The sequence below is a fragment of the Crinia signifera genome, chromosome 2, assembly GCF_055691185.1.
Source record: "Crinia signifera chromosome 2, ASM5569118v1, whole genome shotgun sequence".
Classification (NCBI taxonomy): Eukaryota; Metazoa; Chordata; class Amphibia; order Anura; family Myobatrachidae; genus Crinia; species Crinia signifera.
Window position 1 is genome coordinate 389,798,642 of NC_139218.1, and position 27,498 is coordinate 389,826,139.

A 27,498-nucleotide genomic window follows, 5' to 3' on the forward strand; every position below is an offset into this window, starting at 1 on the left:
ATACATACATAGCATCTAACAGCGGGGAGTGGGGGTTATGCTGGTTCACTCACAAAGCTGCGTATTTCGTCATTTGAACGCCGCACTCACAAATGGCCGCCCCCACACACCGATTTCCCTGCACCCATGCGGATGGATGTTTAGCATAAACGTCCATTCACAGCCTTCCGCGCGGGGGCAAAATAATTCGCTGATCGCCGACCATCTAATGATTTTGCAAGCGCTCGCAGACCCAAGACCCTTCTCCGGTGTCCTCGATCTGTGGCGTCCCTGTACGGGAAGCGTGGGGGGTGGGCAGCTGATATCCGCTGACGTCAACTACACGCCCCCCGCACCCGCATCACCGGCGCATTAGCATGGGAACGCCCAGCGGCAGCCTGTCCTCTCTCTCCCAGAGCGATGTGCACCTGCCCGCATTATTTTACCTGGGCCTGGCTGACCTTTGGGCGCCCATAAGAATAGATACAGTCTTGAATGCCACATTTTGGTGAGTAACAAGATCCGCAACATTTTGGAGGTCCCACCGCCCCCTTACGTCACTTTCAGCGATAAAGCATCAACTTTAACCCTGATGTTTGGGCTCAACCATAAAGCAGTATAATAGCAATATTAAGCAAAGGAGAAGTGGTGCTAATTGGTGTGCTAGGGGAACACAAGACAAGGAATATTGGGCCTGATTCAGATCTGATCGCTGCTGTGCGAAATTGCAGAGCCCCGCGATCAGATAGTCGCCTGTGCAAGTCTGCGACAGAGACAGGCTGACCGGCGCTGGCGCTGACGTCACAGACCCGCCCTGAAACCGTCTGGGCACGTCTGCGATTCTTTCTGACGCACCCAGAAGCGATGTCTTCCTGTCAGCCAAGTTGCGAAAAAAATAATGACATGCTCACTATGATCTGTACGCAGTAAGTCAATAATTGCACAGCAACCAACAATTCTGAATAACCCTCTGTGTCCGAAACCTGCGACAGAAGTTATGTGATAATAAAAACTGTAGCGGCGTCAGGTTGCGATGCCAAGGTTTTCCATCTCAAACTATGTATGACTTATTCTGGATAATAGGATATAACCCTAATTAGTTCAACAGTCAATAGGTGGATCCCATATGTTCGACATACATTGGATCGTCAGGTACAAAAAGGTCAAAGTGGTCATAAGGTCGAGAGGTAAAAGAATGACTGTGTCTGAGGTCGATATATTTTCAAAAATGTTTTTCCATTTTTTAAAAACTTTTTATACACGTTACCACCCACGTGTGCGACACTTGGGGATAGTAACCTGTGTGTTGACCATTTTCATCGACCCTGACAACCTTTCACACAGTGACCAGACTACCCTGCTGGCCTAGTGTCGACCATGTTAGGTCGACAGAGCCTAGGTCGACACATTTAAAAAAAGGTCGACATGGCCAAGGTTGACGGTTAAAATGTCGACACACGCATTAGGTCGACAATGGGAAGGTCAACAGTGAAAAGGTCGACATGGCGTTTTTAACTTTTTTTTTTAAACCGACATGTGCCGACAGGCGGCATTTCATGCCCTACCATCCACTAGGACGTGGAGGGAGAATATAATAGTGTGCCGAGCGTAGCGAGACACCGTGCCCGAAGCATGGCGAGTGCAGGGAGCCATGCGAGGGGATGTGGTGCACCAATACAGTGTCCGTGTCGACCATGTCGAAATTCATGTCGATTTTTTGACTGTCGACCTAATGCTTGTGTCGACACTTTGACATGTCGACCTTTCTCATGTGTCGAACTTCTGTGGACGACCCAATTCATATCGACCTTCATTTGGTCAACCCAGTGACCCATACCCCAACCTAATGTGGGTGAACCCATTGATCCATAACCTCTATGGGAAGTATTAATAGTACAACCATGCCCATGTGGTCACCACAGCAGTGACAGCACAGAATCTGTATGTTGGATATACATGGTGTTTGTGTTCCGTTACTTAGAGGCCCCGTGGTGCTCAGCCGCCTGGTGTACGCAAACCATCGATTCCCGGGGGTCTGCTGCTTCCTGTGGGGAAGTGGTCTGGGGTTGCGCACAGGGATATTGAATTGCTCTGGTATTTCAATATCCACCCCCGCAACTGGGAGTGAGTCGGATACTTAATCAATTTGCCCTTCAGGCGATGGATTCTGTGGAATCAGACCGGTTATATAAAGCAGACTAGAGTGTGATCACCCCCTCCTGTATATTACACACCTAGTAATACAATGCAATTGGTTCGTCCGCGGATTGAGGAGGGGCTAAAATGACGCAAAATGGCACGATTTGCATAATTTTAGCCCCGCCCCTCGCTGCAGACCCGCGGAAAAGGGTATTTAGTGCAGCACGGAAGGGGGTGCGGGGGCAGCGTGGCCAATACGGGAGGACCTGATTTTGGGAGCCTCCCAGCAATTCCGGGAGGGTAGGCAAGCCAGTGATAACAGGCCGGAGGGGTCAAAGGGGACAGCTGTCCCAGGCCCCACCAATCTGAAGGCCCCAAAACAGCCACCCCCTGCTCAGTCCTCTGGCCGCTCAGCACTGAGCCCCTAACCCCCCCCCCCCTCAGATGCCTGGCCACCGGCTAAGCTTCCCGGCACCCCTGCTCGGCAGGTGGGCAGAGCTACACTGGCCCCATTGGTTCCGTATAGCTCGGCCCAATGGGCGGAGCTACTTGGATTTCATAACCAGCTTTATGGATGAAATAAAGAACTTGTGAATTGTTTTATTGTGTCACAGGTGAGCACTTACCGTGTATAATGTGATAGAGGGGTCTATGGTGCCAATTCAAATTCGCAGCCAAATTTATTATAGAATAGCCGCGCATGCGCACAGTATGCTAGGCCCATGCGATGGATCGCCATCGCTGTCTGTTCGCAATTTGATTGACAGAGGGGGGGGGGGCATTTGTAGGTAGCACCCCGGCATTGTCTGGGGGGGGGACGGGACTCTGGCGGGCAGCATTTAACTGATCACTGGGCTCAGGACACTCACAGACCAGAAATCAGGTTTAAATTGCTGTTTAAATGTACTATGAATACAGTTAGTCGTTTTCGTATTTTGTACACAAGTTTTATCGGTGGAGTATTTCATTTACAAATACTGTGTTCCGGGGGAAAATTTTCAGATTGATCGATGTCATATTGAGACGTATTTGTATATACGGCCACTAAATACAAATCCGAATCGGCAGCCTGCACAGATCGGTCTGATCGACGCAGGCTGCAGTGTAAAAAAAAAATATTGAAAAATTCAGTATTTTTATGGGGACGCCGATAAATCGCTGCGCATTTCCCTGCTCCCACCCCCTGCACGCCGCCGGCCCTCCCTCCTCGCAGCGAACGGCCCGGCGAGTGCTGGGGTTTGCACATGAACAGAAATGCGCATGTGCAAATCCTGACCATTGGGGGCCGACTTCAGATCGCAACAAGCGAATCAGTCCCATAGACTCCTCAGGTCCAGGAAAGCAGAGCAGGAAGGTAATTCTATCCCGGAGATTCACCGCGGACACCTGCTAACGCGCAGAATCGGCAAAGTGCAAATGTTTAACCGACCTGTCTGGCTATTTATTAACATAATATGTGACTCGTTTTGGTGTTGTAACCATGGCAGCATAATGTGACATATCTGCGCATTTTTTATATTCAAGGGTCCGATACTGCCAACGATTCCACCGCGTTGTGTGCGCAGAACTAAATGTGTAACCTGTGATTCCATCAATCACATGGGGGGCGTGTGTAGAGTTTGTGCTGGCAGGGGCCCCGGGTCCATGGGAGCTCACATCCCCCTCTCTCTGCGCTCTGCAGAATACTGTACTTACCTCTCACAGTAGTCCGCCACCACGTGATATCCAGTGACGTCATTATGGGGCTGATTCTGCAGTATTCGGAGGGTTGCGAATTTGCAGCCCTTCTGATTATCAATGACCGCACATGTGCACGGTACGCTGTGCGCATGCGAAGGATAGCCGTCTCTGGCCGTACACAAGGGGATTGACAGGCGCAGAGTGTTTCGAGGCATCAGCAACAGCTTCCTTCTCCCCACGGTCTTCGCAGCCACCAAGTCAGTCTAGACCAGAGCTGGCCAAACCAGTCCTCCAAATCACCTAGCTGGTGCACAGGTGCAGTCATTACTAACTGTCACATTCCCCAAATCACCTAGCTGGTGCACAGGTGCAGCCATTACTAACTGTCACATTCCCTAAATCACCTAGCTGGTGCACAGGTGCAGTCATTACTAACTGTCACATTCCCCAAATCACCTAGCTGGTGCACAGGTGCTGTCATTACTAACGGTCACATTCCCCAGATCACCTAGCTGGTGCACAGGTGTAGTCATTACTAACTGTCACATTCCCCAAATCACCTAGCTGGTGCACAGGTGCAGCCATTACTAACTCACATTTCCCAGACCACCTAGCTGGTGCACAGGTGCAGCCATTACTAACTGTCACATTTCCCAGACCACCTAGCTGGTGCACAGGTGCAGTCATTACTAACTGTCACATTCCCCAAATCACCTAGCTGGTGCACAGGTGCTGTCATTACTAACGGTCACATTCCCCAGATCACCTAGCTGGTGCACAGGTGTAGTCATTACTAACTGTCACATTCCCCAAATCACCTAGCTGGTGAACAGGTGCAGCCATTACTAATTGTCACATTTCCCAGACCACCTAGCTGGTGCACAGGTGTAGTCATTACTAACTGTTACATTTACCAGATCAACTATCTGTTGCACAGGTGTAGTCATAACTAACTGTCACATTCCCCAGATCACCTAGCTGGTGCACAGGTGTAGTCATTACTAACTGTCACATTCCCCAGATCACCTAGCTGGTGCACAGGTGCAGTCATTACTGTCACATTTCCCAGACTACCTAACTGGTGCACAGGTGCAGTCATTAATAACTATCACATTTCCCAAATCACCTAGCTGGTGCACAGGTGCAGTCATTAATAACTATCACATTTCCCAAATCACCTAGCTGGTGCGCAGGTGTAGTCATTACTAAATGTCACATTCCCCAAATCACCTAACTGGTGCACAGGTGTAGTCATTACTAACTGTCACATTTCCCAGACCACCTAGCTGGTGCACAGGTGCAGTCATTACTAACTGTCACATTTCCCAGACCACCTAGCTGGTGCACAGGTGCAGTCATTACTAACTGTCACATTTCCCAGACCACCTAGCTGGTGCACAGGTGCAGTCATTACTAACTGTCACATTTCCCAGACCACCTAGCTGGTGCACAGGTGTAGTTATTATGGTCACATTTTCGAACCTGCTGCATTCATTCCTACTTTAGGCCACAGGTTGTCTGATACACATGAACTGTTGGTAGATCTTGAGGACAGGTTTGGCCACCGCTGGTCTTGCCTGACTTGGCAGCTGTGAGCAGGGGGGAATCCATTTGATGGTGAATATTTCTGAATAGATTTCCTCCTGTGTGCACGGCTGCTTACGCTCTAAACACCATGCACAGGGACGGAGTGCAGACTGGTGTTGTCCTGCTTGCTGGGCTCCAAACACTGGTATGAATTAGGCCCTATGGGTGGTGACAGTGCCATACATAGGGGCAGATTTATTAAGCTTGGAGAAGAGATAAACTGGAGATAAAGCGGAGAAAAGGTAAAAGGAGATAAAGCACCAGCCAATCAACTCCCAACTGTCTTTTTCAAACACAGCTGATTGGCTGGTGCTTTATCTCCTTTTACCTTTTCTCCGCTTTATCTCCAGTTTATCTCTTCTCTAAAGGCCCCCATACACTAGCCGATTTTTGTCAGATTTCAGCCAGATCAGTCGCATCTGGCCGAAATCGGACCAAAATCGGCTAGTTTTGATGTCCCTTCAGATCCGATGCGCGGTCCCGTGCGCATCGGATCTGCGTCGGGTGGTCGGACCTGCTGCACGTCCGACCACCCGACTTGGGACCTAGTGGGGCGGCGCGGTGGTAGAGGGAGCAGGGGGGGCTGGGGAAGCTGCGGGGGTCATAGAGCCTGGCAGGGGGAGCCGGCGGGAGCTGTCAGTACGGAAGGAAAAAAAAAAAGCTCATACAATGAATGGGCAGCCTGTGATTGGCTGAGCGCTCTCTCAGCCAGTCAGCAATTGGCTGAGAGAGCGCTCAGCAGCCAATCACAGGCTGCCCATTCATTGTATGGGCTTTTTTTTTCTTCGGTACAGACAGCTCCCGGCTCCCCCTGCCCGGCTCAGCTGTGAGTAATTGCCGCAGCTGTGTCCCCCGCAGCGTCCGTCCCCCCAGCCGCCTCAATGTCCCCCTGCCCCCTGCTCCCTTCACATTGCAGCTCCCCTGGAGTTGCAAATGATACATCGCATGCGATGTATCATTTGCAAAACTTGGCACATCAAGTGCCAAATCGTGTGTCCCCCTCCCGGGGAGCTGCAGGGGGGAATCAGGTCCGACTTGTCCTTAGGACAAGTCGGACTAATGTATGGGGGCCTTTAGCTTAATAAATCTGCCCCTGAGTACTTTAAATAGGGGGCGTGGCATCATACACACAAAGCCACACCCTCTGAAGTGTGTTTTTGTTAAGGTTTTACTAAAATAGCAGAGCGTCTCTGTTGTTTTGTTGTCACCCCCATCAGGTGGTGCCAACTGGTGCACCAACCTAGTGACGCCACTGGTGATATTCTCGGGGAAATGGTGCGAGTGTCACACTACATGGACAAAAGAGAACATAAATACTCTGGTAATCTCTTCAGCATTTATTTGTAATACAAAGTACCCGAAGCAAGCAGTCAACAAGCACAAATCTATCTTGTGGTTATACAATAGTAGCCATTCCCATACAGACAGCGAGAATGGAAGAGCACCGAGGGTGGTGTGCAGGACGCAGTACACAACAAACACCCAATCACAAGCCGGCACACAGGCGGAATCTACACATTCACAGTTATTGGCGGGGGGGGGGGGGGGGGTGCGCGGAACGCCGACGGAACCATGTGACATCCACAACTAACCACTAGAACAGACGGCATAAAATAACCTTACACTCAAATAAAACAAATAATGAAATATTAAATAACAAATCAAATGCAAATAAACAGCTGAAGACTAATTAATAATGCAACTCGGAACAAACCGCAAGGCCAGATTCCACGTTCAGGCTGCCTTAGGAAGTACTGATTGTACCCCACCATTGTACCGTCCAGGTAGGTGGCCAAAAGGGATGCGGTCATTTGGTCTACTGCATTATGGTAGAAAGTCATTAGGTCGAATCCATTAGGTCGACATGCTAAAAGGTCGACATGACTCTAGGTCGACATGGGAAAAGGTCGACATGATTCTAGTTCGAAAGGTCATTAGTTCGACAGGTCATTAGTTCGACACGGTCATTAGTTCGATATTGTCTATGTCGACATTCACAAGGTCGACATGGAGTTTTTCACTGTTTTTTGAGCCAACATGTGCCGACAGGCGGTATTTCATGCCCTACCATCCACTAGGGCGTGGTGGGAGAATAAAATAGTGTGCCGAGCGTAGCGAGGCACCGTGCCCGACGCATAGCGAGCGCAGCGAGCGATGCGAGGGGATGCAGTGCACTTTAAACTGTGTCCATGTCGACTGTGTTGACATTCAGGTAAAAAAACAGTGAAAAACCCCATGTCGACCTTGTGAATGTCGACATACACAATGTCGAACTAATGACCTTGTCGAACTAATGACCTTTCGACCTAGAATCATGTCGACCTTTTCCCATGTCGACCTAGAATCATGTCGACCTTTTAGCATGTCGACCTAATGGATTCGACCTAATGACTTTCTACCATAATGCAATAGACCAAATGATCCCAACCCGGCCAAAAGGGGAAACAATGTACAGTAAAATAATCATTTTCTGCCACCCCCTGAATATAATATAAGTGCCTAAGGTAAGTGCTTAGTATGCACCCCTGGTAACTAATTGCACCCCTGGTGCCATTAGTCTAATCTGGACTAAATTAATACATGCTCAAATCTGATTGGCTAATTGCTACTGGTGTTCTGTCTCATTAAAAAAACAATCTACTCTATTTTGGAATTTTCTAAATGACCAAATTGCATCCATTGATTTACCCTAGAAACTGTGTGTTAATAGGGCTCTGGCATGTATACCTGTGTGCAGGTGGCCGGTAACCAATCTCAGTTCTAGACTGTTATACAGAGATTATATCGCATGTATACAGTGTGTTCTGCAGACCTTTCTATGTAATGCATGTAGGGTACTGTGTATACCAGGGGAGGCCCCAGAGGTGAGGTTCAAAATTCAAATAGGGGAGCCACACCCACTGCCAGTTTGTCCGTTTGGATTGCAAACCTCCCAACATGACCCTCTCTAGGAGGGACACAATGCTCTGTTTCTGGACTTTCCTCTGAATGTATGATTGCCATCACCTGTGCCGGACAAAGTAATTGATAAGAAAGGTGTTTTTCAACACAGGTGATGGCAGTTATTCATTCAGAAGGACTTCCAGAAATAGAGCATTATGTCCCTCCTGGAGAGGGTCATGTTGGGAGGTATGGGATTGACAGTTGGGGGCAGTGGGTGTGGCTCTCCGATATAAATTTTGAACTGTGCGTCTGTCCACCCCCACCCCCCCTTCCCCTGGATCCACCACTGCTTTACATGTATATTCCAGCTGTCATTGGGGGTGCCCAAAGTGGAAGATATACATAGCATACCTCCCAACATGACCCTCTCCAGGAGGGACACATTGCTCTGTTTCTGGACTTTCTTCTTAATTTATGGATTACCATCACCTGTGCTTAAACACCTTTCTTATCAATTACCCTGTTTAAAACAGGTGATGGCAATCATAAATTAAGATGGAAGTCCACAAACAGAGCATTCTGTCCCTCCTGGAGAGGGTCATGTTGGGAGGTATGACATAGTCCATATGAGAGTGGTCCTGGCTGATTTACCAGAACACTCAGGGCCCACCCAAGTGGTATCTGCCCAACAGTACTGCAACATACCTATCTGGCAGTAGTTTATATAGGAACATGCAAGATGGATGTTAGTAAACCCTTAATTGTGATTACTGGGCAGTACGGACGGTGTAGTGGTTAGCATTACTGCCTCACAGCACTGAGGTCATGGGTTCCATTCCCACTATAGCCCTAACTGTGTGGAGTTTGTATGTTCTCCCCACACTTGAGTGGGTTTACTCCGGGTACTCCAATTTCCTCCAACAATCCAAAAATATACTGATAGGTTAATTGGCTCCTGACAACATAAACGCTAGGGTGAATGTGGGTGCGAGTACATGTGGTAGGGAATATAGAGTGTAAGCTCCACTGGGGCAGGGACTGATGGTCAAATATACTATGAAATGGTCAGTTTTTGAGAAAAATTCATGAAAAACTCTATTTGGTATTATTTTTGTAAACATTTTGCCTGTCCGCGGTGTGGTTGATTCCTGTTGGTGTTTTAATTGTCAGTATTTTAATTTCCGTTTGTGAGTTTTTCACATTTTCCAAACCAGGTGGTATTTCATACCCCACCATCCACTAGGTCATGGAGGATGAAGCATGGCAAGCGCAGCGTTACACTGATACGGTTTCCATGTCGACTTACGTTGAAATTCGGGATGATAAATGCGAAAAACTCATGTTGACATTTTACTGTCAACCTTCCCATTGTCGACCTAATGCTTGTGTCGACTCTCCGAGCCTGTCGACATTAGCCATATCGACCTATTTCATGTGCCTGTCGACCTTTAGTGATCGACCTTTGTAGTGTCAACCCTGTGACATACCCATATTGTGGGGATTCTGTCAATGATTATTCCGTCCGTCGTCAACTTAACTACATTCCTTCCGAAGAGGTGTGGTATATTAGAGACAATGTCTAGGTCAATCCCAAAAGGTCAATACTGGAAAAAGGTCAACACAGAAAATGTTGACATCAGTTTTTCACATTTTTCTGCGTCAATGTCGCCACCTGAATACGTTGTCCCCCAATTAGTCTACTGCGCCCGTTTCACATGCAAAAAAAAAATCCCCCAAAACCCGTTCATATTTTAGAACTCTTTATTGTATGAATAATTACAGATAAATACTTTTCATAAGCTCGATACTGTACTCTGTGATGTGTGAAACGCGTGGTGTCAGATCTATGCGATGCAAATTATAATGATATAGCTATAATCTAGTTATTAATAAAGCATTTGTACGAATAGTGATTACTTACACTCATAGCACATTAATCTACTCGCTAATAAGGACCCATTAGGAACACTTTTAACTTGTGACAAATAAGAAATAAATAAAATAGATTATTTTATTTGAATGTATAATTCTGTGTTAATTGATCACTGCCGACTTTATACACTGACGTAATCTTGTGTTATAAACACTGACCTGCCTATAAGGAGTTACAGTAATCCACCTATTCTAGTAAATTAATATTCTGATTCTGCCTCGGATTCTTCTTTGAAAGTATTCAGGGAAGAACAGACTCATTAGTTACACACGGTAACCACGGATGCGGAAATGGCGAAACGCATCAATGCGAAATGCATCAGGGGAATATTCTGCACTGAAGGGTGTCAGTCCTGTTTGCACTGCTGTCGGCAGAACTGGAGCTGTGAGTGGGAACATTATACGCTGTATCGGCCAGACCTAGTTAGGTGCAGAGAGATGTGATCTGGGCACAGAGAGTGCAGAGAGGCGTGAGCTGGGCACAGAGAGTGCAGAGAGGCGTGAGCTGGGCACAGAGAGTGCGGAGAGATGTGATCTGGGCACAGAGAGCGCGAAGAGATGTGAGCTGGGTACAGAGAGTGCAGAGAGACGTGAGCTGGGCACAGAGAGTGCGGAGAGATGTGATCTGGGCACAGAGAGTGCAGAGAGGCGTGAGCTGGGTACAGAGAGTGCAGAGAGACGTGAGCTGGGCACAGAGAGTGCGGAGAGATGTGATCTGGGCACAGAGAGTGCAGAGAGGCGTGAGCTGGGCACAGAGGGTGCAGAGAGATGTGATTGGGGCACAGCGGGTGCAGAGAGATGTGAGCTGGGCACAGAGAGTGCAGAGATACTTGAGCTGGGCAGAAGAGAGTGCAGAGATATGTGAACTGGGCACAGAGAGTGCAGAGAGATGTGAGCTGGGCACAGAGGGTGCAAAGAGACATGAGCTGGGTACAGAGAGTGCAGAGAGGCGTGAGCTGGGCACAGAGAGTGCGGAGAGATGTGAGCTGGGCACAGAGAGTGCGGAGAGATGTGAGCTGGGCACAGAGAGTGCAGAGATACTTGAGCTGGGCAGAAGAGAGTGCAGAGATATGTGAACTGGGCACAGAGAGTGCAGAGAGACGTGAGCTGGGCACAGAGAGTGCAAAGAGACATGAGCTGAGCACAGAGGGTGCAGAGAGACGTGAGCTGGGCACAGAGAGTGCAAAGAGACGTGAGCTGAGCACAGAGGGTGCAGAGAGACGTGAGCTGGGCACAGAGAGTGCAGAGAGGCGTGAGCTGGGCACAGAGAGTGCAGAGAGACGTGATCTGGGCACAGAGGGTGCAGAGAGACGTGAGCTGAGCACAGAGGTTGCAGAGAGACGTGAGCTGGGCACAGAGGGTGCAGAGAGACGTGAGCTGGGCACAGAGAGTGCAGAGAGGCGTGAGCTGGGCACAGAGAGTGCAGAGAGGCGTGAGCTGGGCAAAGAGAGTGCAGAGAGACGCGAGCTGGGCACAGAGGGTGTAGAGAGACGTGAGCTGAGCACAGAGGGTGCAGAGAGACGTGAGCTGGGCACAGAGGGTGCAGAGAGACGTGAGCTGGGCACAGAGAGTGCAGAGAGACGTGAGCTGGGCACAGAGAGTGCAGAGAGGCGTGAGCTGGGCACAGAGAGTGCAGAGAGACGTGAGCTGGGCACAGAGAATGCAGAGAGGCGTGAGCTGGGCACAGAGAGTGCAGAGAGATGCGAGCTGGGCACAGAGAGTGCAGAGAGACGTGAGCTGGGCACAAAGGGTGCAGAGAGACGCGAACTGGGCACAGAGAGTGCAGAGAGATGTGAGCTGGGCACAGAGGGTGCAGAGGAACACCAGCAGAGCAGAGAGAGTGCAAAGGGACACCACCAGAGCAAAGAGAGTGCAGTGGGACACCAGCTGAGCAGAGAGAGTGCAGTGGGACACCAGCTGAGCAGAGAGAGTGCAGCGGGACAGCAGCTGAGCAGAGATAGTGCCGAGGGACAGCAGCTGAGCAGAGATAGTGCCGAGGGACAGCAGCTGAGCAGAGAGAGTGCAGAGGGACAGCAGCTGAGCAGAGAGAGTGCAGCGGGACAGCAGCTGAGCAGAGATAGTGCCGAGGGACAGCAGCTGAGCAGAGAGAGTGCAGAGGGACAGCAGCTGAGCAGAGAGAGTGCAGAAGGCACCAGCTAAGCAGAGAGTGCAGAGGGATACCAGCTGAGCAGAGAGAGAGTGCAGAGGGACAGCAGCTGAGCAGAGAGTGTAGAGGAATACCAGTTGAACAGAGAGAGTGCAGAGGAATACCAGTTGATCAGAGAGAGTGCAGATGAACACCAGCTGAGCAGAGAGTGCAGAGGGACAGCAGCAGAGCAGAGAGTGCAGAGGGACAGAAGCTGAGCAGAGAGAGTGCAGAGGGACAGCAGCAGAGCACAGTGCAGAGGGACAGCAGCTAAGCAGAGAGAGTGCAAAGGAACAGCAGCTTAGCAGAAATAGTGTGCAGAAGGACAGAAGCTGAGCAGAGAGAGTGCAGAGGGACAGTAGCAGAGCAGAGTGCAGAGGGACAGCAGCTTAGCAGATAGAGTGCAGATGGACAGAGGCTGAGCAGAGAGAGTGCAGATGAACAGCAGCTGAGCAGAGAGAGCAGAGGGACAGCAGCTGAGCAGAAAGAGTGGAGAGAGACAGGTGCTGTGCAGAGAGAGCAGAGAGAGACAGGTGCAGTACAGAGAGAGAGGTGAAGTGCAGAGAGAGCAGTGCAGAGAGAGCAGAGGGACAGCAGCTGAGCAGAGAGTGCAGAGAGAGTGGAGAGTGACAGGTGCAGTGTAGAGAGAGCGGAGAGAGGCAAGTTTCAGTGCAAAGAGACAGGTGCTGTGCATGGGAAATATAGAGAGAAAGGTAGAGATAAGGGTGGGGTTGGAGCAGCAGAAGGGAGTTCTTGTGCATGTGGAATATGTAGAGACAGGCAGAGAGATAAGGGTGGGGCTGGTAGCAGTTCAAAGAGAGCAGGGAGAGATGCTGTGCATGGGGATTTTAAAGAGACAGAGAGCGTGGAGAGAGACAGGTGCAGTGCAGAGGGAGAGATCCTGTGCATGGGGAATATAGAGAGTCAGGCAGAGATAAGGGTGGGGCTGGAGCAGTGCAACAAGAGCAGAGAGAGATGCTGTTCATGGGGAATTTAGAAAGACAGATGCAGCGCAGAGAGACAGGTGCAGTGTAGAGAGAGCGGAGAGAGAAAGGTGCAGTGCAGAGAGAGCAGAGAGACAGGTTCAGTGCAGAGAAAGACAGGTGCTGTGCATGGGGAATATAGAGAGACAGGCAGAGAGATGAGGGAGGGGCTGGAGCAGTGCAGAGAGACAATAAGATCTGTACAAACAGGAGACAGAATTAGACAGGCTTTATCTTCACACTGTATAATGTGAAGACTGACAGAGACCTTTATCATTGTGTCATAGTCACAGCATTCCTGCACTAGTACAATCGCTGCTGTTTGCTGTGTTTCACATCACTCATTTCATCTGTAAAAACGCTCATCAAAAACTGCATAGAGGTTGTGTAAAGTACAAAATGCAAATACCCCACACAAAATACAATGTCATAACAATTCTGTGTGCAGCATGCATTACACAGGGCTAAGAAAACACTGCCTACCGCTATTCTCTTCTACACAATACAGTATATTCACACACTGTTACATTCCATTTTCATGCAAACAAGCCTGGAAATGCCCCGTCACCCTCTCATCATTACACTGAAAGCAGCTTTTGGCAGCCGGCACATGCGGAACAATAGACAGAACTCCCCGCTGATGTCTGTTCCCAGTACACCCATTGCTATGACAGCCACATACAGTATAATAATTGGCGTAACGGACAGGATTTCCAGGATCTTCCAGTTGGATGATTATTGTATTCCACTGAAATACTGAAAACCAATTATTGTTGTTTCTTTTGTGCTTGCTAAACTTTCCTAAATCCAAGTCCCATATTCCTCTTTCTCTCTCTCTCTCTTGTTATATTTTTTTTTGTTAACAATTTATTTTGTTATACAGCATGGTTAGGCAACCTGTCTCTAGCTTTTGTGGAACTACAAGTCACAGTTGGACACAGTCATGAGGTCCACAGACCTTAGGTCAACAACTGAAATAGGCTAAGGTCAACAGGGTTGGAAGGTCGACAAAAGCATTAGGTCGACAATGGCAAAGTCGAAAGTCAAAAGGTCGACATGAGTTTAAAAAAAAATTGAGCCAGCATGTGCTAAAATAGTGTGCTGAGCGCTGAGAGGCACCATGCCCGAAGCATGGCGAATGCAGACGCACACTTTGAAAAACGCATGTCCACCTTTTGACTGTTAACCTAGTCATTGTCGTCCTAATGCTTAAATCGACCTTCCTATCCTGTTGATCTTAGCCATGTTGACTTATATCCTGTCGACGTTCAGTGGTGGACCCAATGCATGTGGATCTAAATTGGGTCAACCCAATGATCCATACCCATCACAGTACACCTTCACAGCATTTGATATAGTATTTTAAGGAAAAAAGTATTTTGATTTAACCTAAAAAGAGACTAATTAAGACTTGATTTATTTTTATTGTTTTGCAGTTATTTATCAGTAGGCATTACATGTTACAGAGAGAAAGCCATAGAAATGGGAAGGATTTAGAGGTATAACAAGATTTAAAACAAAAATCAATTTTGTTCCCTGTTAAACTTTGCAGACATACAGAATGTGGCCAAAATGAAGTTCTTTAGATTGTGTTGCAAAATGCCACAATGCCGTTGCTGTGCCAGTTTAATTAGCATTTGGACAGCATCAATTACCAATAGCTCCAATATAACAATTGTATATATTCTTATGCTTTATTTTTCATTCTGACTTTGTTCTGTACATTTTTTTCCTATACATCATCCTGGCAGAGCTACTTAGTTCGAACCTCCAATGGAATTCGTAACAGATTTGATCTTTTTGGCCATATGAAATAAGCCAACAATGAGTTGGGTTTCTCGTCTTACATGTCTTTTAAGTATTTTGGCTGGTGTGTGCCACCCTGTGACTTCTATCTAAATCCTTTGCGTTATTTTTTCTGACATTGTGCTGTGCTTTTCAGCAGGTTTTCCGTATCACAACTGAAAGAAATGGCTGATTTTTTGGCCTCACTAGCACAGGGGAATGTCATCGAGAGTCAGGCGGCTCATACCCAAGGGCAATAAACCAAAACATCTCTACCCATAGGATTGATAAATCAACCCTTTAGAAAACATTTCTGGTAATCTGATGTGAACTGTATATTTTATTATTATGTGCCAATATAAAGCATTAGGACAGATGTATTAAGCCTAGTGCAGTGATAAAGTGAAGTGATAAAGTTGTGATAAAGGGGGAAGGTGATAATGCAGCAGTCAATCAGCTCCTACAGATGGAGCGCCTCTCAGCCAGCTCAAGGTATCGCCCAGATCCCCTCAGGCGTTCCATCTGGCGTGTGAGATGTTTGTGCCACACAGCGGTGGGGAGCGGATTCCCTGCCCGTCTCTGCTTCAGGGAGAAGGGCAGGGTTAGTGGGGGCTGCGGTCGGCAACGGGGGAGCCGGCGGAGGGCGGTGGCAGGCTCCAACAGAACGGGGTGTCTCGTGTGTTCTCCCTTCTGTGGAATAGTGAACGGCGGCAGATGGCGATTCTATCGCCAGGAGCAGTTCAAATAAGAGCTGCTCCATTTGTAACTAATTTTTCAAACCAGCATGTAACTTGACCAATAGGATCTGATTGTCTGCTGCGTTATCACCTTCCCCTTTTATCACAACTTTATCACTTCACCAGGCTTAATACATCTGCCCCATTTGTCTCAGTTGGGTTTATGGACATGGGAATTAGACATTTCAGTTTTCGCAATGACCAGATCATTTTCAGTTTAATACACTCAACAACCTCTAATAAATTGCTATATATATATATATATATATATATATATATATATATATATATATATATATATATATATATACAGTATATATATATATAGGCAAAATTCAGGTTCCGGTATTAAATGTACATATTGATATGCTTTAATGGACTTGTGTCAGTTATGTTGACATCACCTATGTTGCCTCCACTGTTATTACCCCTAGCCCCGTTCTCCCATCCCCAAGACTTTAATATGTGAGTTCTTGTACACCCCTGGTCCTACTACATTGACTCTAACTAGCAACTCTCAACCACTAAGTACATGTTACACCAAGTCACCACACACGTTAGTATAGGGACATTACGGGCGGCCAGGCGGGGGGGACAAAGGAGCGATACATTCTGATTCGTAGCACCATGAGCACGTATATATTTGGGTCAATCCCACATAGAAATTTTTGACCGAACACAAATAAAACTTTCAAGACGTTCCGTGTGAGAAAAGTGTGTTGGGGGGGTGGGAGGGTACGGGGGTCGAGAACTCTAAAATACAATCAAAGCATAAGCAAACATATTCTGTGGCCTTGGTCATAAAAATAAGACAATAGTAAGTGCTAATAAATTACTCTTTCGCTTCAGCCAGTTTATTATTGATCTCTTGACTCTTCTCTTTTTCCTCTGGTTTTGTCGTGGAGGTCACCACGGGCTCCTTCTTTTTAGACGCGCGGCTGGGGATGATCAGCTTCTCTTTGGCCTTTTTCACAGGTTTGTGGCTGGGGGTGATCTTTTTTGGTTTGGAAGTCTGAACACTAGCCTTCTCCACCTGGACAGACAGACGTACACACAAACCACAAACACACACAGAGAGGGGGGAAACAGCATTTAGAATAACACAATAAGCAGTTCGGTACATTGTGCTGTACAATACACTGTTCAGTTACTTTCTCTTCCCGCACACACATCTGTCTAGTTCCCAGTTCACACAACGTGTTTTACAGGTCTCAGAACCCTACAACCGCAAGTTGGCCAAGATATCTGACTGTAGCCGTTGTCACCCACGTTCAGACATCTTGGCCACCCCAATCGTTAGACCTCACCCATGTGACTTTAAAAAAATAAAAATTCAAAGGTATCAGATCTGGAAGACAACATTCCTCGTCATGCCCCGGCTATTCCACCTAACGTGCTATGTTCTGCTACAGACAATGCAAACTTCTAATGGAAACTGTTGTTGACCACAGTGGAGGACACACGGAACAGATGCAATGCCACCTGGCAACAAGATGTGTAACTTATGGATAATAAAACATTTTGTATCATTTTTGGAACCCTTCCCCCAGGGCTGGGCAACACCGGCCCTCCAGATGTTGATGAACTACACATTCCAGCATGCCTTGCATCAGTTTCAGCATGGCCACATAGCAAAACTAATGCAAAGCATCCTGGGATGTGTAGTTCATTAACATCTGGAGGGCCGGTGTTGCCCAGCCCTGCCTTAGACTCAATATTACAAGAAAAGAAATGGGCACAAATTCTGTTGCAAGGTGCGTTATTAAAACCAAAGAACACATGGATGCTTTCATCAAAGGATAACAGAATCCTGTTTTGTTGGTCCTTGGCAAAGCTCTGTAGCAGGACAAGGATAATATACACATCTCCCTGATGATAGGACTGCATGGCTGAAACAACAGGAAGAGGCCAGACACCGAAAGCCGTTAATGAACCAAAGTTACAGGAGAACATTCAGATAAATGAAAGTGACATCAAGGTGGAAAGATAGTTTAGGAAAATGGGTATTCAACATGCGTCCCTGCACCTGCTGTGGAACTACACATCCCAGCAAAAATGTGTCCGAGCATTCTGGGATTTGTAGTTCCACAGCAGCTGAAGGGCTGCATTTCAGATGCCCCAATGATAACGAGTAGAGCACAATACATTTATCATATACTGTAGCATCTCAATTACTGATATTTTACCATAAGCGCTACAGTAGGTGTCGCTAGCTGGACCCCTCTTCAAGGCAACACCAAGGAATATAGGTATTATTCAGACCTGGCCACAGGGCAAATTTGTTCTCAAAAAGGGCAAAGCCATGCTGCACTGCAGATGGGGCAGATGTAACAGGTGCAGAGAGAGTTAGGTGTACTCAAACTAAAGTCTAAATAGCAGTGTAAGAATAAAGCCCGTCAAAATTTACAGTGCACAGAAACAAAATAACTCACACAAATGTAACTCTCTCTGCACCTGTTACATCTGCCCCACCTGCAGTGCAGCATGGTTTTGCCCATTTTGAGAACAAATTGCACTGCGATCAGGTCTGAATTAGGCCCATAATGCACATCCGTAGTTCAGAATACGGGGGCAATTCAATTCAGCGTCAAGTGCCACCAGACATTACCTTGATGCACTGTTGCGTACATTACTTTTTCGTGCGTCTACCCTTTTCATGTCAACGTTTTGCTTGTGTCAACCTTATTACATTTCGACCTTTTGGTGTTGACCGATTGTCTATCTAGACCAGGGGTGGCCAAACCGGTCCTCGAGATCTACCAACGGTCCACGTTTTCCAGGTTACCTACCTGGTGCACAGCCAGTGCCGAATTTCCCATTAGGCACGTGAGGCATGTGCCTAGGGGCGGCACATGTTTGGGGGCGGCACTTGGATGCTTCTGTTGGTGCTGTCAGCCTGAAATGTACCAATAGCTGCACAATATCCACTGTACTGTACCATATTCCATCTTGGATAGAGTGTACATGGATAGGGCATGCAGATACTGTCCCTGTAATCTCTCCTACTTAGTAAATATGGATACATAATAACAAATAAAAAATGCTAGTTGGTGGCTTTTTTATTATTCTATTCTAGCAAATGAGGGCTTAAAAATAATCAATAAAAATAATACAATTAGGCAGGGGGCGGCCATTATTGTTGTGCCTACGGGCGCCCTCACCCCTAAATCCGCCCCTGTGCACAGCTGTAGTCATTACTTACTGTCACATTTTAAAACATGCTGCATTTATTCCTACTATAGATCCACAGGTTGCCTGGAAAACATGCACCGTTGGTAGATCTTGAGGACAGGTTTGGCCATCCCTGATCTAGACGCTGCAGACCTTTTTATCCGAACCCAACAGCACACTGGCGCACTATATGGAAATGGAGAGACCGTCATGCGAGCTAGATGGATGAACTATGAGGACTCCGGTTCTGTACGAGTCACGTGGGACTGCAGAGTGCATGCTGGGAAGGGGATGGCGCTGTGTGTGCGTCTCATTATGTAATACTTAGTTATTGATTTGTTTCCTTACAGATTGATTTATGCTGCTCTACAGTACCAAAGCCCTTAATTAATATAACATGAGCCAAGAAGGTGCAACGTGGACAGCGCGGTTGGTGTAGTGGTTAGCATGACTACCTAACTGCGCCGAGGGGCCTGATTCAGCTTATTTTACAAATCAGAAAAAGCATGGAAATGGGCAAAACCATGCTGCACTGCAGGGGGCAGATGTAAAGGGGCATACACACAGGGCGATTTTTGGCTCTCATTAGCAATCTGTATAGATATGCTGGGCGGGCCCCAATATCGCGTCCATAGGAGCAGCTGGGTCACGTGGTGACTGCAAGGGCCGGGCAGAGGAGGAGAAATCCTTCGATAAGTAACCATCGGATGATTTCTCCTCTACGCAGCCTAGTGAGCCGTTCTGAATCAGGCCGAATGTGTAGTAATATCGCTGTGAAACTGGCGCACACCCATCTACCAGAGTACTAACCAGACAGGATACAGCTGTGGAATGTTACACAATACACCGTATACCATGCTACAGTCTATATCTGGGTTGTTGTGTTACGTACATTGTTATCTCAGGATTTTGGTTGATCTGTTTTATCTAACTGGCAAATGTTCAGGTGTGTACTCACTGGCCGATATATCGATGCACCATCGGCCTTGGTGTAAGAGCGATATATCTGTGAATGCCGTCGTTCACAGATATGTTGCGTCTGCTATATATATATATATATATATTATATAATATATCTAAAGGTATATCGGTGCATCGTGCTGTGTCTACAGGTGTCTATAGCCGAGGCGGGAGCCGTCGGTGATTGACAGCGCGGGGGGGGGGCGCATGCCTGCCCATTTGTGATGTCAGTCCTGACGGATTGGGCAGCGTGTGTGGAGAACGCGCTGCCGGATCCGTCTGTAGATATATCGATCAGTGTGTACCCAGCTTTAGTGTTGCATTTAATTATACCACTTTTACACCAAAATCACGGATCCGACCTGGTATTTGTAACACGGTTCCAATCCGAAGCGGATCCGGGATTTGCACCGTTTCCACTGCAGTGCTGACCCAGAATATTCCCGGGCCGGTACCGTTTACACTGCACACGAGTGCAGGGGACAGTGCTGGGATCACAGATCGTCCTGCCAGGACTGCCGATCGCCACACTGGAGGCAAGCCCAGCACCAAGGTAAGCCCCCAGGCTCCGTGCGCCCCCAGCCTCTGTGCGCTGCTGGTATCAGTATAGCATGTAATTGAATAATGTCCTATGGGGCTGATGTATTAAGCCTGGAGAGGAGATAAAATCAAAAGTGATAAAGTACCAGCCAACCAGCTCCTAACTGACAAGTTACAGACTGGGTTTTCGAAAAGACAGTTAGGAGCTGGTTGGTTGGTGTGTAATCACCTTCCATTTTACCTGTTCTCCTTGCTTAGGGATATGGTTGCTAGGTCGACACTATGAAGGTTGGCATGGCTAAGGTTGACCACTAAAGGTTGACAGGGCTTCAGTCGACACGTGAAAAAATGTCGACAGGGTCAGAAGTTCGACGCAAGCATCAGGTCGACAATGGGAAGTTCACCAATCAAAAGGTCATAATGAGTTTTTTCACAATTTTTTTTGTGCCGACGCAGTATTTCATGCCCTGCCATACACTAGGGCGCGGCGGGAGAATATACTAGTGTGCCGAGCGCAGCGACTGTACACGGATACTTCGTTCATGTCGACTTAAGTCAAAATCTGGGGTTTTTATTTTTAAAACTCATGTCGACCTTCCCATTGTTGACCTAATGATTGCGTCAACCTTCCAACAATGTCGACCTTAGCCATGTAACAATGGGGAGATGAGAAGGGGCTGCAGAGACCACCCCCAGACCTAGTCTATCATACTTGCCTACTGCAAAACAACCGAGGAGGGGGAGGGGCTAAATTGTAACTATTTGCCTATTTAGCCCCGCCCCATACCTGTGAAAAGTGGTAATTTAATGAGGAGGCCGGGGAGATGCGGTGGTCCGGTGGAATCCGGGAGAATTGTCCACCTTTCCAGGGGGCTGGGAGTGGCCCCCAATTTCCGGGAGCCTCCAGTCCCGGCCAATCCGGGACGCTAGGCAACCCTGTACAGAAGCATAGCATGAATTAGCAAACCAATATACTGTATGGTGACAATGCTGCATCTATACCCGTCAGTCTATATAGGAAGGATGATCCTATAGCTGGCTCAATGATTCCTCTCTAACTATAGGAGACAATGGCCCTTATTCTGATCGGTGCGGCCGGAGCCGATTATGCGGCCAGGACCGTGCGTGCGAAACCCCGCCTTCCATACGGATCGCCAACTCCGTCCGTACGCGGTAAGAAGCTGGCCGAACGGACCGCACGTGTATTTTTCACGGAATACGCCTCCTCCATCTAAGGGAACCTCCCCCATCATTCGATGGTCGCAGACCATCGAATGCAGGACCGAGTGCTCCACCAGCTCCCGCAACCTCAGACCACACGGACATTTTTCCATGCAAAAGCAGGGATCTGGGCGGGCAGCTGACATCCGGCGATGTCATATGTCCGCCCCCTACACGTGCGTCACGGCCGCATTACCATACGTACGCCCCGCGTTTTCATGGGAACTCCCATGAAACGCGGGGCGTATACATATGGTAATGAGCCCAAATAGCCCTTCACGCCCCTCTCCACCCCCTGTTCGGAGTGTTCACATATCATGCAGAATTTGTCCGTACGCCCCGCTCGCACATGCGCAGAGACGCCTCTGCACATGCGCAGACACAAAACATCGGCGGGCCGAACGCACGCGGATATATCCGCACCGATCAGAATAAGGGCCAATGTCACTGTATACAGAGGGGACAACAGAGACAAGGTCTCCAGCGCCATTATCAGCCGGTAGTGGCTGCAGTGTGACCCCTCCCTGTCCTACCCTGGGAGGATTCCACGTTCTGCCTGTGCCAGAGACAATTACACAGATAATAACAGTGGCGCGGTTACTTCTGCTGACACGTCCCATTTATCCATTTTACATCTAATTACACCTCCCCGTGCCATTTGTGGGAGACTCGTTTTATGTATTCACAGTTGTGTCTTATACATCTCCAGGGAAGCCTTTGCTGCATTAATCATAAGCTCTGACGAGCAGGGCCCCCTCTACACTATAGGGGTGATTCTGCGTTGAACGCAGCTGCCTCTGTTTTCCGGTCGCACGTCTGAAACTTTATAAAAATGCCGCTACAAGGCCCTTCCCTGGGTTATAACCATTGTGCAAGGTCGGAGACGCCCACTTTCAGCTTGCAATGTGCAAGGACGGAGACGCCCACTTTGACATTGACACTGGCATTTTGCGGGAACCAGCCAGTTGAGGACGTGTGAGGCGTTTATTTCTCAAACTAGAGACTCTAATGTGCTTGTCTTCTAGCTCGGTTGTGTGTGATGCTCCAGATACTCAATTAGCTCAAAGGAAGGCCAGTTTTATAGCTTCTCGAATGAGCAAACCCATTTTCAGCTGTGCTAACATAATTGCACAAAGGTTTTCAAGGGCTTTTGTAATCATCCATTAGACTTCTAACGCAATTAACAAACACAATGTACCATTAGAACACTGGAGTGATGGTTGCTGGAAATGGGTCATTTACCATATGAACAATGTATAGAGTGTATTTCTGATTAATTTAATGTTTTTTTATGTTATGCTTTTCTTTAAAAAATAAGGACATTTCTGGTAGTGTACATACTTAATGATGCTGGTTCCTGTCATTGGTACTTTTCTGGTTGTACTAAATGCAGATGTATGACTATTGTAGTCCATTACACCTAACTCTCCAAATCCAGGAGAACTGAAACATAGCAAAAGCAATCAATACAAGTAAAGCTTTTCAGTGGCCGCACATGCTCAGTAGCAGCCCTGTGGCCATCTTGGTACAGGGAATGAAGCTTCCCTGGGGCAGTAGCAACATGGAGTCTGTAAAGTAGCAAACTCCACTTAAGTGAAAATGTCAGTACAGTGAATAATTCTGACATTATTTCCATTACAAGTGTGGCTATTAAATAATGGGGCCCAAGCTGTTTACAGGGCCCATAACTTCCCCTGCACCCACTCAAGTCTGTCAAAACTCACCGCTCGCCACTGGTAACTTGGCAAGCTCCGATCACTGATGCGATTCGCCGGTATTTATGGGGTGGGGCTTGATGACCCAAAATGACTATGCCCCATCAACAGACCTGTGGCTGTGCTCAGAGTCCTGTAATGAGGTAGTGTGCTCTCTCTCTCTCTGTCTCTTGCTTTCGCTCAGCATCTCTCTCCCGCCTATCTACCCCCCCCCCTCCCCCCTCACTCTCTCCATCTCTAATGGAAGTGCCATCATCACCAGACATGACGTGAGCATGGTACATTAAATTGTACATCAATTACACTAATTGACGGTCCATGTCGGCCAATGTTGACATAGCCACAAAAAAAGTGAAAAACCTTTTCACGTGTCAACCATTTCCATGTCGATCTTTTGCTTGTGTCGACCTACTGCCTGTCAACCAAAGGACTTAGGAGGCGATGCAGACCCACTTGGTGCGGGCCAAATTCGCTTTGCCGTCCAATGTTTGTGCATGTGCTAAGCTCCGGAAAAAAAATACCTCTGGGGAGTTTCACACTCACTGGGGCCTTCGCTCCAGGATGGACGGGCAGGAGACGGAGGTAGGGGCCCGTCCATCGTTCCATGGGCGTGCCCACAAAAAAGGTGGGTGCGCCCATATAAATGCTGGGCGTAGCCCTGTGAAAGCGGGAGTGTTGATGCCTGCTTGGGGTGGGTGTCTGAGGTCACATGACGTCAGTGCCCATCCTGTATTCGCCCATCTACGGACAGAATACTAGTCAGTTTAAACTGATTTTTATAAGCGTTGGGGAAACAAAAAAACAATCAAATGATTTTCTTCCGTGTGGCCGCATGCTAGTGAGCAGTCACTGGCCCCAGACCGCCGCACTGGGGGCAAGCCCAGCACCAAAGTAAGCTGCTGGACTGCCCCCAGCCCCCGTCAGTGAGGGGAATGGATGCCGCACACAGGCATCTATTCACCTCCTCCCTGTATCCGCTGCTGTCTGCAGAGTACAGCAGACAGCAGCGGAGGCTGTGTGTCCCCCCACCCAACCTGCGGACGCTGTGGTCTGGAGGTTGGGCTTCCCACATTGATGTAAATGGGAGCCGGGTCGGATGACCCTGCGTACCCGTTTACACTGCCCTCTACCCAGGTCCTGCCTGTGTTCTACCCTGGTCAGGACCTGGGTAGAAGTCCCGTGTAAAGGGACACGGGTTAACCCCTTTTACACCACCGCTGACCCGGGTCCACAAGGGAAGAACCCGGGTTGGTTTTTGCGGCGGTGTAAAAGGGGTTGTAGAGCTGTAATGTGAAAGGGGAGACAATTATTCCACACCCATTTGACCAATGGAAAATATAAAATACAGCGATGGGAAGATGCAGATGGGAAGTGCTGTACATAGAAGGGGAACAAAGTTACAATGTACTTAATGTAATGAAACATAAATTATAGCATCAGTCTCGTTATGTAATAACCACAGTACTGTGTTATGCTGTCAGTGCGATGACCATGATTTCTGTATTACACATTTCATAATGCAAATGTTTCTGCAATGTGACAGATGGGTGCACCAATACCTCGCTCCACCAACTCAAGTTCACAATATGCGACACAAAAGTGGGTGACAGGGAGAGGCAGAGTGTGACAGGGAGAGGCAGAGAGTGATAGAGGGAGGCAGAGCGTGACAGAGAGAGGCATGGGAGGGTGAAAGGGTAAGGCAGAGTTTGACAGGGAGAGGCTGAGGAAGCCAGGGAGAGGCAGAGTGTGACAGGGAGAGGCAGAGGGTGACAGGGAGAGTCAGCGGGAGGCAGAGCATGACATGGAGAGGCATGGGAGGCAGTGGGTGACAGGGGGAGATAGAGCATGACAGGGAGAGGCAGAGGGTGACAGGGAGAGGATGAGGGTGATAGAGGGAAGCAGAAGGTGATAGGGAGAGGCAGAGTGTGACAGGGAGAGTCATGTAAAGCAGAGGGTGACAGGGAGAGGCAGAGGGTGATAAGGAGAGACAGAGCGTGACAGGAGAGGCAGAGTGTGACAGGGAGGGGCAGAGGGTGATAGGGGGAGGCAGAGTGTGACAGGGAGAGGCAGAGGGTGACAGGGAGAGGCATGGGAGGCACATTCTGACAGGGAGAGGCAGAGGGTGACAGGCAGAGTGCGACAGGGAGAGGCAGAGGGTGAAAGGGGGAGGCAGAGTTTGACAGGGAGAGGCAGAGGAGGCAGAGCTTGACAGGGAGAGGAAGAGGGTGACAGGGTGAGGCAGAGTTTGACAGGGAGAGGCAGGGGGAGGCAGAGCATGACAGGGAGAGGCAGAAGGTGACAGGGAGAGGCATGGAAGGCAGAGTGTGACAGGGAGAGGCAAGGTGTGGCAGGGTGAGGCAGAGTTTGACAGGGAGAGGCAAGGGGAGACAGAGTGTGACAGGGAGAGGCAGAGGGTGACAAGGAGAGGCATGGAAGGCAGGGTTTGACAGGGAGAGGCAGAGGGTAAAAAGGAGAGGCATGGAAGGCAGAATGTGACGGAGCGGCAGAGGGTGACAGGAAGGGGCAGGTGGAGGCAGAGTGTGACAGGAAAAAAAAACAATGGGTGACGCATGTCAAATGCATCCAGAACAACCGCAAGTATACTGCATATAGACCACATGTAAAATGCACAAGGGAATGCATTGTGTTTCTATGCTCTTTGAAATGCCATATATACATTATTGATACCAGTTCAACACAGGGGGGTAACAAGCCTCAGGGTGACATATATCAAGCCATGGAGAGATTTCAAAATGGAAAAACTCACAGCCAATCACCTTATAGCTTATCTAGCATAGTCTAAGAAATGACAGTTATGAGCTGATTGCTTTGAGCAACATCTCAACTTAATCTCTCTCCAATGGCCAGATACACTAAGCTTCAAAAGTGATAAAATGGAGAGTGATAAACAACCAACCAATCAGCTCCTGCCTGACATTTTTCAAACACAGTCTGTGACATAGAAGGTAGGAGCTGATTGGCTGGCTGTTTATCACTCTCCATTTTATCACTTTTGATGCTTACTGCATCTGGCCCCAAGTCAATATATCTCACCCTTCGCTTTGCTTAAAAATAAATAAAAAGCCTACGTACCGACCCAGTCATGACACAGAAGGTTTCACCATTGTGATGAGCAACAACTGTATGTACTAACGCACTATTATATAGATAATATACAAAACATACACAGAGCGTTAAACCTTCCACCCTGAGCACATTCTACATACATGTGTGAAATATAAGATACATGAATGTGAAATCACTACTACTCCAACTATGTGGTGAATTCTACTGGCTATCTTATATAAACCCCGCCTACATTTGCACAAGTGGATTTTCCCCAGAAAAACCCCACCTACTTTTGCACAAGTGGATTTTTTCCAGATAAACCCTGCCTACTTTTGCACAGGTGGATTTTTCCCAGGTCTGCCACGCCTACTTTTGCACAAGGGGATTTTTTTCCAGATAAACCCCGCCTACTTTGCACAAGTGGAATTTTCTGGATAAACCCCGCCTACTTTTGCACAAGCGATTATAGACATCTCTCACCTTGGTGGTATCCTTGTGGGGCTCGCTGTAGAGACTCCGTATCCTACGACGCTCTGTCAGTTTGTTGTCGCCGGCGACGGGCTGGTTGCACTCCCCCTTGAACGTGGCATTGTAGCTGGTTTCCTGGACCATCTTCTGATCTGGGGGCTTATACAGGAACTTGGTCCTTAAAGATTTCACAGGTTTCACGTCAGTCCAAGGTTTGAATTCATTTCTGTAAGCAGAGGGCACAAAATGTATCATCAGTTATTATACGTATGTACGTAACACAGAGTCAGTCCTGTATGCACTGGGGGGGGGGCAAGAGAATGGGGGTCTTTTCCTGCACAGAACACAGCAAAGAGGGATATAGCGTTCCGTGAAGTTACAGTATGGGAACAATTACATATATGGCAGAATTATACATATTACCGGTATCAGTAGTACTTTTATACGAGGGACGTTGCACTTTAGCGTTAAAGGTCCTTTAAATCTAACTGGCTTTATATAAA

At 48.0% G+C, this 27,498-nt stretch overlaps 1 protein-coding gene across 2 annotated transcripts in view; it reads right to left on the minus strand.

Moving 5' to 3' along the window:
- Nucleotides 1-16,578: 16,578 nt before the first annotated feature.
- Nucleotides 16,579-27,498, minus strand: part of MAP6 (microtubule associated protein 6) — a 28,030-nt gene continuing 17,110 nt past the window's right edge. For both annotated transcript variants that reach the window (XM_083170330.1, XM_083170331.1), the window contains exons 2-3: nt 27,008-27,221; nt 16,579-16,884 (exon numbers count right to left, since the gene is read on the minus strand). In XM_083170330.1, the coding sequence (XP_083026456.1) occupies nt 16,684-16,884; nt 27,008-27,221 (415 nt within the window). In that variant the 3' untranslated portion in view covers nt 16,579-16,683. The remainder of the gene's footprint in view (nt 16,885-27,007; nt 27,222-27,498) is intronic.